The 13,121-nt window shown below is 41.6% G+C and overlaps 1 protein-coding gene across 1 annotated transcript; it reads left to right on the top strand.

The window, feature by feature from the left end:
- The first annotated feature begins 8,744 nt into the window (after positions 1–8,744).
- On the top strand, positions 8,745–12,860 carry smfn (small fragment nuclease). The gene is made up of 8 exons (XM_080014177.1): positions 8,745–8,794; positions 8,881–9,042; positions 9,578–9,661; positions 9,792–9,869; positions 10,429–10,540; positions 11,469–11,577; positions 12,135–12,188; positions 12,387–12,860. The coding sequence occupies exons 2-8, from the start codon at positions 8,977–8,979 to the stop codon at positions 12,517–12,519; spliced, it is 636 nt and encodes a 211-aa protein (XP_079870303.1). The 5' UTR covers positions 8,745–8,794; positions 8,881–8,976; the 3' UTR covers positions 12,520–12,860.
- Positions 12,861–13,121: the final 261 nt, after the last annotated feature.

The following is a 13,121-nucleotide window of genomic DNA, read 5'->3' as shown; positions in this document are numbered from 1 at the left end:
GCTTAAACTTGTATAACTTTGGCTGATGATGTCACAAAGCAGCTCGCGCCTGAAAAGAATGAAATTACGACAGTTTTTCACAAATTTCTGCTTCAAATGTAGATCAATATGGATCAAACTTGAACAACAAGACATCTGTTATGTCCCGGTGCTAACAAGATCTCAACCATATCTGTGCATTCTGCCGTTGTCATGTTTAAGATACTTTCAGCTCGAAAAAACGTTGGGATGAAAAAAAAAAAAAAACAGTGCAATAACAATTTTATTGTGCTGGACCCCTAATAATAAATAGTAATAATAATAATAACGATAATAATAATAATAATAATAATAATAATAATAATAATAAATAATAATAATAATAATATCAATAATAACAATAACAATAATAATAATAATAATAATAATAATAATAAATAAAGACCGATGTGCGGTCCACACAAGCGCAACCCTCCTGTCTTAAAAACGACCGTCAATGTTTGCCTGTAAACAACAACTTCTCATTGTTATAACTCACCCTGTTGTCTGTGGAAATAGAGCTGCACTCTCAGTGACGCGTGGCATATCGGGAACGTAGTTCATTTGTTGAGTTTTACGTACATTTTTTGAAAAGCTGAGTTTTTTACTCTGATTATGTCGTGTGTGGATGGAATGGTTTGAGCAGCCACACCTGACGCTCATTGGTTGGGCTTGTGACGCGCAGACAAATTTTGAAGGACTACTTTTTATTCTATTTTTCTTTAATCCGGCAAAGTAATATGGACCACAGATTTTAAATATCATTCAAACAGATCTACTCACATCTACCAGGTAGGAAGCTATATAAATACACACGTAAATCGATAGTTTGGTAACGTTGGAACACAACAGAGTGACCCAGTCCACGCCGCACACTGGACACAGTCCCACTGGACATTCTCAATCGGACTCTGTACATTTATAGTAAATAATATGATGACATTGTAAAGCGTCTTACTGTGAATCTCATCTTGTTCATCTTAGAACGAGACTTGGAGACTTGTGACGTGTCAGTTCACCAAGACCAAATGAATATTTAGGGTCAAAGTTGTTCGTTTTTTCACTAACATCTGCTCCATTTGTGGATCGATTTGGATGAAATCCAAACCAGCAGATCCTTGTGACATACCGGTTTAAATGACACCTCAACCATGTTGGTAGGCTATGCCGAAGTATGTCTTCCAGATAGTTTGAGCCGGGTTGGACATATTTCGGCATCAAACGCATTGGCTCCTCTCTGTAACATAGATCTAAATTTGTTTGGTTTTTCGTTAATATCTGCTCCATATATGGATCGATTTGGATGAAACTTCAACCGCAAGGTGTTTGCGACAGCGCGGTTCAAACAAGACTGTGTTTATGTGTTGTGCCGAAGTTGGTGTTTCAGATAGTTTTAGGCTTCAAAATTCAGATACTTTTTCACCCGAACAATAACCATAAGGGTCCAGCCAATTGAAGAAAAATTAAAAGAATAAAATAGCAATTTATGGAAAAATATGAAAATATACAATAAAGACAAGTTAAAATATATTTAGTTCGCCAATGGAGCTGTCTATGGTGTATTACAAAATTGGGGTACAAACTAGAGGGTTTTTTTTCAACGCTTAACCAAGTTCGCAGGAAGTTAAAAGAAAGAATCTCTTTTAACAATCTCACCCTCACGCTCCTCCTCCCGGGACGTAGGCAATTACTTTTAGTGGACCCCCTCCCGCAGGCGGTGATCTGTGTAAATTGAAACCAAGTTGTTGTGTTGCAGTGATAGTGTGCCTGAGGCGTAAGGAAGACACACGCAGGCACACACACACACACAAACACACACACACACACACACACACACACACACACACACACAAACACACGTGCAGTAATATTATATATTATATATAAATGATATATGATGACTGTCAAGTGAAAATTCAAACACATGAATATCCCGCAGCCTGTTTTACATTTAATCTTTTATTATATTGTTTTATTATTTCAATCAATCAATATTATTTCTTTATTTATTGATTCATAGTGCACTTTAGAATGAGAAAAACAATTTTGCTCCCAAGTGCTGCACAGAGGGCAGGGATAAAAGAGAATAAAAGGAATGGACTGCAATAAAACTTCACATGTTCTTCCAAAATGGGAACGTACATAATGCAGATATTAAAAATAAAAACCTATAGAAACCAGATTTTGCATTCTTGCAAAATCACAACACAAGAGCGTAATTAATTTCATTTACAATTTACAGCCACTTGGATTAACGGAGTGAGGAGTAGCTTCTTGTTTTGTTTTGTGTTGTGCTGTCCAGTGCCATCACCCTTGTGTATCCAAAACCCTTTCAAACATTAGGGGGGAAAAAGAACAAAAACTGTGAAAGAGTATATTAATAGTATGTATATTAATAAACAATTATCAATATTACAAGATTACATTATAATCCCCTAAACAAACTGCCTTTGGGGATTGATTACACTCATGAGGGAATTACATTCAGGCTCTAAGATTTTGGGAGTTGGGACACAAAAGGAAAGATAATAGAAGTGGAAGACGCTGAGAGTCGCGCCGCGCCGCGAAACGCTTTGGCGTCATCCAGTGGCGCAGGAAGAAGCAAACAGCCTTAGAATAAAATGATTCTAAGGCTGTTTGCTTCGAAATACATATATATATATATATATTTTGAACAGCTTTGTGTTTAGAGGCGTGATTCTTCCCTTTTCAGTCACGCTTGTTCAATGCTGCACACGGAGAGAGAGAGAATAGGATAAAGCCGGACGCACAGCAGGCGCGTTCGGGCGCGGCGCGGAGCGGCTCCACGTGGGGAAGCGTGGGATGAGGGAGGAGGACTATTACCAAACAACAGCGATTTAAAAGGGTTTTTAACACACGCTTTGGTGATAAGTTTCATGTCTGAAATGCCACCGATGCTTTTATCGGAAAAGCAAATATGAAGCAATCTTTGTGGTTTTTGATTTTTAGTTGTTTAAAAATTACATTACAACATGTTGATCTTGTTTAGACTGTCTCACAATATAATATATCTCTGAATACACTTTAAATTAAACAAAGTCTTTCAGTTATCCAGTTAAAAGGTGTGTGTGTGTGTGTGTGTGTGTGTGTGTGTGTGTGTGTGTGTGTGTGTGTGTGTGTGTGTGTGTGTGTGTGTGTGTGTGTGTGTGTGTGTGTGTGTGTGTGTGTGTGTGTGTATTGCATATGTGTTTGTTCTATGTATTAAAAATGTATTTAAAATCTTGCTCAATAAGCAAATCCGACAGCAGCTCGAGGTCCGTGGTACAATGCAGACTCACACTCAACACTTTCACATCGATTGCACTCTTTACAAACACATTTCTCTGTAGTTTGATGTATCCCATGTTGGTGTGGGAAAGGCTCGCGTAGCAATGACGTGGCCGGTGTAGCCGCAGCAGTGGATTAACATGGATTTAATAGGAAACAGCACTTACTGCACCGCGCCTGTACGCTGCGCCAACGCATCCGGGGGACACAAATAATCACTGGAGGGAAACTGAGGCATTACAGCAGCAGCAAACAAAAAGAAAAAAGGGGGGCAGCTGAGAAAGAGATAGTAAAAATGAAATAAGAAATAACACATATGTACACACACTATCTACACGAGGGAACATGAAGTATCACTGTGTTAACTAGTGGCTGTAGTGAGCCCAATATGGCAGGTGTCAGTCAGTCTTATACAGTAAGTATAAGTTGCAGCATTTCAGCATCACTAATAAAAAAATGATGTCTAGTAATAATAGCCGCATCCATTTTAACAACAGTCAAAATATGGCATCCGACATGTCTTGCATATGAAGTGATGATCTAGAGTACCAACAATTAAACCTAGTGTTTAAGTAATTAAGCCTAATGTTTCAAAAATGCACAAATAAATATACGGAAAGCAATAAAAAGTCACAGAAAGCTTGGAGCATAATGCACATTAAATATGTGGTGCTGTGGATCTACTGCATTGTCGTCCAATGGTGGTAGCCCAGAGACAGAATAGATGTTTCACACAGTCCTCTGCTGATATATTATGGCGGCTCATTTAAATAAACCAAGTGCATTGTATCTACATCTTAGTTCTGTCAGACAACTCGACTGCGCCACACGCTTCCACGCCCTTATGGGCTGTGCTATTTAAGCAGCCAATCCCCCTTGCCTACTGTACCTGCTTTGCTTCCTGCTTTGCTCGCCGTGTTGCTGCGCTCCCTCCACCTCCTCTGCATCCACCTATTAGGCTCCACTCTTCTATCTGATGGAGGGACTTGCGCTCTTCACTCCAATATTTCTCGATCATTAAAGTGCAACTATTATGCTCCTTTTCAGCAACTTAATAGAGGTCTCTGAGGTCCCCAAAACATGTTTTAAGTTTTAGGCTGAAAATACCACTCAGATTATGCATTGGAGCCATTCTAACATGCGTCCAATCCACCCCGTCTGAAAACGGGCTGATTCAGTGGGTGGAGCCATCCTCCCGAGGCCCAGAGTTTCTGTGTGCCAATGCGGTTTGAGCACAAGTTCTGGGCTCTGTGAGCAAATGGCGTTTGTGCATGGCTTCCAGGTAGCGTTGTATTTAGTCCGTAACTTTTACCTACTTTACCATAGCAGTCCACCAAAATTTGTTCCCGAACAAATTTGCGACGAGAAATAAACTATTCAGTCACTGAATCTTCACTCACATTCGATCTATAAGGCCTCATTTAAAAGTTTGTTCCAACTTTCAACTTTCAGGGCTGAGCTTGGGGCAGCGAGGGACACTGCAAGGCTTGGGGCTTTTTTTGCTCCATGCAATTACAGAAACGTCGGAAACTAAAATAAAATAAATTAAATAAGTACATCTACAGTTTTGTTTGGAAAAACACTGAGTGGATCGAGCACCGCAGCCTACAGCACAGTCAACCTAACGTGGACACACGCGCGCACACACACACACACGCACACACACAGCAGAATACATTTTGAAATATTTACATTTCCATAGTCTGCAGTTTTGTCACATACAGTTGGTATTAATTCCTCTTTCTTTTAAAAGATTTGTGCTGGTCTCTGCAGCCAACAGAGCATTTCCCGTGATTAGCTCTCAGCATTGGTGTTAGCGGGTCCGGTCGTGCTCCAGGTGTGGGTAGAGTTACTCAGCTGGAGGGCGCTTCTAATTCTAATGCAGAACGGCTCGTTTTAGGACATGTTTTCTGAAACGGACAGCTCACAATAAATGGAGACTGGGTTGTCTCATTTCACTGTTTGTGTGTTGGCAGGCGCATCAGAAACCCAAATGCACAGTATGTGCACTACCACTGAAAAGGTGAGTTTTGCACATTCGGTCCCCTTCAATCATGCCTTTGTTTTCTGTACACCGCGCCGCCGAGAGTGATGAGCAGCAGAGCCTGTACTCCCAAACTCAAACGATGCTAAATAAATAAGGATCATTTAAAACCAAATCCAAGAGTTTGTCCGTCAGAAAAGACGCATTAAAAGGAGTCGTTGTTTTTTTTATTTGCAAACAAGCGGAAGATTAAAGCCCGCGGCAGTTTGGTCAAGTGACAGAGTGCCAATACCACAGATCCCTGTCAGCAGCAGCTCAGCACATCGTCGGCTGCAGATGCTGATGTCAACAAAATATGGAGGCTTTCCTCCCTTTCCCAGACACGGGCAAATACTTCCATATCTGCCTGCTACACGACTTGCTTTTCTACTCCAAAGCGGCATTTATGTAAACTCACCCCTGACAGAGAGAGACCTGACAGAATCCGTTCTTAAGGCTAAACTAAGCTGCCCAATCCTCACAATATTAAAAGATTACTCAAACCCCGGCTCCTCTCAGAGTCACTCCGTACCGGGGATACCGTATTTATATTTTAAAGGGACTATCGTTAAAGGTCAAAGCCGAAGTGATATTAAAACCACCCGTCACCATTTTAATGTCTGGACACTGACATTTTAGGGTTGCTGTGAGTTTGCTTTTTTTTTATTCTGAGAAAACGTCAGAACATCCAGCCGTTGTCATTAGATTCGGTTAAAGCGACAAAGCAATTAAGGTCACCGTTAATAAATACATTTGATAGCGTTTTGTGTGATAAATAATCCTGGTAAATTGCCTCCAACAATATCATGTATTATCCATATCCTTTAGCAATGAAATGAATTATTAATAATAAATAAATAAATAATGAAAATGATTTTTGATTGGACCCTTGAACATGCCTCATATTTTGTAATAAAGATTTGAGAGTAGAAGTAGTAGTAGGACCATAGACACGTCAGGTGGGACTGGGGAAAAAAAATTAAAAAATTGTTGTTCTCCACAGAAGCTACTAACAAGGTTCATACGAAGACAAACTCTCTACACAACTTCCATGTTACTCTAACACTTCCACAACACCTGGGAAATGCAGCTGCACGGAGTAGTCAAACCATCGCAGATAGCCGTGCACCATCAATGAGCTACATGAGGGCCACAGTGGAGAGTGCACAATGGATTCCCAACACATCCTTAAAAGTATGACTGGACGACGGATGTGGGGGCTTTACAAGGTTGAAGTTTGTAAAACTGAAGAGGTCCCTGAACAGCTTTGTACCGACATCAGTAAGACTGAGGACACAGGTACAGCAAAGAAATAAAAAAATATTCTATTCTATTCTATCCGAGTCTATCCTACCCTATTATATTATATTATATTATATTATATTATATTATATTATATTATATTATATTCTGTTCTATTCTATCCTAGTCTATCCTACCCTATCATATGATATCACATTCTATTCTGTTCTATTCTATCCGTCCGATTCAGAGTGAAAATCGTTTTAATTCGGCCAGATTTGCATTTTTTAATGTGTCTCTGGAATTTATCTTGTTAGAGTTGGTGCAATCATTCGCGGAGACAGACGAGTAAAACATATTGTCTGTCTAGTACAGTGTATACTAGAAGAAGAATCTTTACTTGTCACACACCGCATGACAACACATGGACACACACACACACACACACACACACACACACACACACACACACACACACACACACACACACACACACACTTTGGATGGTGGCTGGTGAACTGTGGCCTCTGCATTTGACCCATCCTGGCTTGTCCTTCCTCCAGGGGGGCAGCCAGGAGCAGTGGGCGGCGTTCGTCGACCTGGTTCCAAATGTCCATCGCTGGTCAGACGATGATGGGTGCATGTTTTTGAGGGGGGTCCTTACTGACGTGAGGTGGAGGAAACCCCATGTGAGCACGGGGAGAACACGCAAACCCCACCCAGAAAGGCTCCTAATTGGGAGATAACCCCCCGGAGCAAGGTGCCAACAGCGCCCCAGGCGGGAATCAAAGCCAGGACCTTCTTGCTGTGAGGCAGCAGTGCAATGCACTGCTCCACTACATGTAGCATGCAGTTGGTCGTGGCTGTTCAGAAGGTTTATGTTTCAGCATATAGGTGGTTGTATCTGCCCCCAGTAACTGAATTTAGTTCCAAAAAATAACCAGTATCGTTTGTTTACTGGCAGGTCGTGCCCTCCCCAGTATGACGACCAAAGACGCAGACGTCAAACCGCCACACGCTACGCTGCGCGTATGCGTTTGTCTAAAACGGTGGGTCTAGAACCGAAGCGCAACTGTAACGCGCTTAACTGTGAACCGATTTTCATGAGAATGATGATGTTTGTTATAAACATTTAATGTAATGTTTGGAATTGAATTCAGTTACTGGGGGCAGATATAATCACCTATATGCTCAAACATCAACCTTCTGAACAGCCATAACCTGCTCCGGGACGTTCAGGCTCCGATCAAGTGGAAGTTATTTGGAAATTCAGCTTTTGTGAGCTTCTTCAAAAATGTAGATTTCTATATCGAATATATTGTTATAAAGCCGCCTGGTTAGTTGGCATTGTATTAGTAATTATATCAATTCATTAATAAAACAAGCAAGACGATTTTTGTTCCCCAGAACATTGGGTTGACACACTACATTGTATGTAGTACCCTATTGTATTATTATATTATATTATTGTAGTATTGTATTATTGTATTACTGTATTATTCTATTACAGTACAATACAGTACTGTAATATACTGTTGTATTGTATTATTATAGTTTATTATAGCATTATATTATAGTATTGTATTATTATATTATATAATATAATATAATATTATATTATATTATATTATATTATATTATATTATATTATATTATATTATATTAAACTATTGTATTGTATGTGTCGGGTCTAAAGTGAATTTATGAAGATGAAAATAAAGTATTTGAGATGAACAATATTTGTGACATTGTTTGTGTAATGGCAGCTGTCCTGGCAACTGATTGGGGGTTCTTCTCTTAACCGTGGAACCGAACGGTCTTCTTCACCTTATTAATTCATTTATTTAATTTCTCATTTATTCCAAAAAGCCAAAACATGTATCATGCTCAAGTGTCCGTTTTGTATGATAAAGCAAGTTGAGTGAGAACCGGTGGAGAGTTATGCGCGTCACAGTGGATTTGGTGGAGAAGCCTGCGTCTCTCCACACACGTTGTATTTGTTTATATTGGCGGGATCTTGCCCGCTCCAATATGGCGGACGCGCAGACGCATAGCGGCGACATACGGCAGCGGCCAACGAGGAGTTCGCGTCTGGAACTGCAGCTCTCCGCCTCTGCAATTGGCTGTACGTCGACGATGACGCGTTATCTTCGCGGCACTCGGGATCGGAAACCGGCACAGAGATGCCGGCATGCTGGCTGCCTTCGTCCTGGGCTTCCTTCGGTACTTCACGCTTTCTCTGCGCAAGGCGGTGTCCGGCGTCCCCCAGAGCCCTCCGCCATTCACGTTGTCGAACTCCTGTTTTACAGAGACCTAAGCCCGCTGCGCGAATTCAGTTCCCCGTCGCCGCGAAAGGGCCGGACTTCGCCGGGTTACGGATTCCTGCTCCCCGGCTCAGCGGCAGTATGTCGTCCGCCAGATCGGAGCCGGCAGACGCCATGCCCCAGAGGATGGTGTGGGTGGACCTGGAGGTAAAGTTACTTGGGGAAATACGTGCGATTGTTTTGCCTTAAAAATAAAGTAAGTAAGAAGGTAAGTGAATAAATGTGGTGTCATCGTTGGTGGCGGGGTCCGCCTTTCCCATCAAGAATGCCTTGAGGTGCATGGCAGCGTAGCTAGTTTCTTGCGGACATACCGTCACCCAGCAGCAGAGACCTCCAACAGGCAGCTCTGAAGGTATTTAACGATTTCGATCGGCGCTTGTTGGTGATATTTTTCGTTGCTAAACCGTGTTTCTTCAAAGAAAAGCTGAGCATGGGATTACTATTATTTTCAATCGACATCGCGCAGTGGCCTAGGCCCATGTAGTTGTGCAGCACATTTCATACACAAACGTCCAGTTCCAAGGGCTTTAAACGAGGCGTCAGATAAGAGCACATCAAGTCAAAGCTAAAAACACACGCAGGCATTTGAAGTGCAATTGAAGACATAAACAATGCCGCAGGGCATTTAAGATGACACTTTTTTGACCCATTCCCCCCCCCCTGCTCCTCCACTGCTGCCCAGATGACGGGGTTGGATATTGAGAAGGACCAGATCATCGAAATGGCGTGCATTATCACAGACGCTGACCTCAACATTCTGGCCGAGGTAAAAGAGAAATCTTATCGGATGTCGCATCTTCTTCTTTTTTTTTTTTTTTTTTTTTAATCTTCCCTTGGTGATCTAATTCTACTCTGATTTGTTTCCGTTTGTTTGTTTTTTTTCCCCCTGGCGACAGGGACCGAACCTGATAATCAACCAATCTGACGAGCTGCTGGATGGAATGTCGGACTGGTGCAAAGAGCATCATGGACAGGTTTGTGTGTCGGTAGTTAGAGGAGGGCATTGTCACCTCCGTCCCCGAAACAAATGTGCTGGGGTTACAGGCTGTTAGGTACTGCTAACGCGCAGGCTTTAATAGATTGCCTTTTTTTCCTCGGAGTTGGATCGACTCCAGTATCACTGCAAGCAAAGCAACCACAGATTATTTGGTTATTGGCAATGACCAGCATCCTTTAACATTTGTGCTGTGAGGTCTTGTGTTGATCCATATTCCGGTTTTTATAATGCTACAGATTTTCCAGGCCCCTCTCTTGGAGGTTTCAAATAAAGTTTGTTTTCGTAAAGTTGGGGTTTAAGCAAACCCAAGCACTCTTCTTGCTAAAACTGGGAGCCAGAATCAGTTTGGCAAATTCCATACAATGACTGGTGGTCAGCAGCTCCGGAAATAGCGTGGTCGTCTGGTCTAGCGTGGTCGGAGGGTTGATGGTTTGATCCTCGGCTCCTCGGACCGCGCCATGATAAATGCTTTCATTTACCGGCCAAATAAGATAACATAACCTCCGGTAAGCTTGTTTTCTTTCCCTCCCTGTCAGTCGGGGCTCACCCAGGCCGTGAGGGAGAGCAGGATCAGCCTGCAGCAGGCAGAGTACGAGTTCCTGTCCTTCATCAGACAGCATACTCCACCTGGACAGTGTCCCCTGGCCGGTGAGTAGGGCTGGAGCAGGAGCCAAACCTTGATGCAATTGGATGGATGGATAGATAGATAGGTACTCTCTTCATTTCCGGGGGACATTGTAGCGTCATACCAGCTTACATCGGAAATAGGCAATGAGAATAATGCAATAGAATACAAATGGATAAAATAAATGGCAATACACAATAAACCTCGAAGTTAACAAAAGGATGGAAAAATGGGAAACTATACATCATCTAGTAAGCGCTCAGGTTCCTTGTTCGATCGCAGGCTCCTCCTGGTAGCGTGCTGATGTTTCCTTGAGCAAGACACTTAACACCCTTACTGCTCCCCGGGCGCCTCTACATGGCAGCCCACTGCTCCGAGATACATCAGATACTAGGATAAATGCAGCGAAATTGTGAATTTCCCCGTTGTGGGACTGATAAGGGTATATAAATAAATAAAAATCCAATAAATACCCAGTTGATAAACAATAAATATAAACTCAAAAAGAGTAAAAATTACCTAACAATTTAGATTGAAAAATTGGCAATGTCCAAACACCTAAACACTAACTAGAAGATGGGTAAATGTGCAATAAACCTAAGTAGTCCATAATGTAATAAACCAAAAAAAATGAACCTGGAGATAAACATTAAATATTTGGTGATGAACAAATGACGAATATTAAATATTAACCTATAAATTGGCAAACAATAAAATAATAAACCTAAAAGTAATTCAAGTAAACCCAGAAATTAATAGGAGGTGGGGAAATGTTCCTATATGAACCTAAACACAGCAAACTAGAAAAATGAACCTAAAAGTGCCGGTAAGGCAGGGTAAAAACAAATACTTTGGGGCCTCATTTACAAAACTGTTCTCAAACACCCGCTCCTTTTAGATGTTGGCCGTCCCTCGTCCCCCGTGTGTGAACGTGTCGTGTCCCCCTCACAGGAAACTCTGTGCACGCCGACAAGAAGTTCCTGGATAAGTACATGACGCAGTTCATGCACCACCTGCATTACAGGATCATCGATGTCAGCACTATCAAGGAGCTTTGCAGGTGACTTTTTTTTTTTAAGTATATATATTGATTTCCAAAAAGTATTTTTATTCATTTGTCTGCTTGTTAAAATAAGAGCGTTTGTCATTCGGGTTTGTGCAAATGAATTGGCACACACAGCCTGACCACCGTTCAGGTGTGATTGTATCACTGTTAATGAGCATTTGAATGTTTTCCAAATCCTGCTGTTTTCCACCTGTAGTCTGGTGCCTTGGTAACCGCAATGATAAGATCTGTGAGATGCAAATTACAGCCGGATGTATTTGTTGGTTGGGTGGTTTATTTTTGTAATGGGTCCTTTCCATCCAGTTTTTCATTAATGGATCTCATTATTTACCCATTTGTTAAGCCCAGCCTAACATTGCACACCCTTATTATTATTGTTATTATTATTTTTGTGGTGATAAAGAAGAAGAAAAGTTTTTATTTAGTAAAATGTAACGAAAGGAGTGAAAGAATTATTTGATAGTTTAGTGAAGTCAAGAGCTGTGTGTGTGTGTGTGTGTGTGTGTGTGTGTGTGTGTGTGTGTGTGTGTGTGTGTGTGTGTGCGTGCCAGACGGTGGTTTCCACAGCAATATAAACTGGTTCCTCAGAAGAAAGCCTCCCACAGGCAAGTTCGACCGACGCATTTTTTATTTTTTATTTTTTTCAATTTCATTTACACATTCACTAATCTGTTCCAACATCTGCATGCCCACGTGCACCGCGGCAGCTATTGGCTCCGAAACTAACTCAAAAAACATGCACCTTTCTTAAGATCGTTTCGCATCGTGTCGAAAAGCTCACCGCGTGGTGTCGTCCCTCCCAGGGCCCTGGACGACATTCAGGAGAGCATCCGAGAGCTGCACTTCTACAGAGCCAACGTGTTCAAGAGCCAAACGGAGGAGCACAAACGCCGGGTGGTGGCCAACGGAGACGGGCGCAAGGGTGGACACGACTGAATGAGAGCGCCGATGGCACCGCCTTCCCGTGTCCGCAGCAAAAGCAACTCGTTGATGATTTCTTTTTTTTTTTTTTTGTTGTTGTTTGTTTTGTTTTGTTTTCTTTGCCCCTCATGAAAGTTGACGTCCGATTGTCCTTCATTGATTTTAGTTCCCGGTTTTGATCCGTCGAAGAACAAGTCTTCGATTCCGCACGTGTTCCAAAGTGAATTGTGTATAAGCTTCATTGTTGAAGCCAAGTTGCTGTGGAAGCTTATTTAAAAAAAAAAAAAAAAAAGGGAAACAAAAAAAAAAGCTTTGTTTTGCTGTTGTCACTGTGATAAAGTAAACATTGTGGTGTTGATGTGACTGTTTTTGTCTTTAATTACTGTGGGATTTAATTTATTTTTTATAATAAAAAAAAAAAAGAGAGAGAGAGAGACTGCCTCTTAAGAGAGATGCCATTTGTAGAAATAATAATTATTAATACTAGTGTTGATATGTGGGCCTGTCCACCAGGTGGCTGTATGCTCCTAGCGTTAAAGGCATTGTCTGAAATGCATCGCTCCCAACGCAGGGCAGTGGTTTGGATGAGAAAGTAAATCATATTTCTAGAAAGGGGG

This window comes from Zeus faber (assembly GCF_960531495.2).
Source record: "Zeus faber genome assembly, chromosome: 14".
NCBI lineage: Eukaryota > Metazoa > Chordata > Actinopteri > Zeiformes > Zeidae > Zeus > Zeus faber.
Note: the sequence above shows the minus strand (reverse complement) of the source record. Positions and strands in the feature narration are given on the sequence as shown.

Excerpts from the sequence above, each read along its gene's own strand:
- smfn (XM_080014177.1), top strand. The coding sequence starts at position 8,977 with ATGTCGTCCGCCAGATCGGAGCCGGCAGACGCCATGCCCCAGAGGATG. Across the intron at positions 9,043-9,577 it reads TGGTGTGGGTGGACCTGGAG|ATGACGGGGTTGGATATTGA; the intron begins GTAAAGTTACTT and ends ACTGCTGCCCAG. Across the intron at positions 10,541-11,468 it reads TGGACAGTGTCCCCTGGCCG|GAAACTCTGTGCACGCCGAC; the intron begins GTGAGTAGGGCT and ends TCCCCCTCACAG.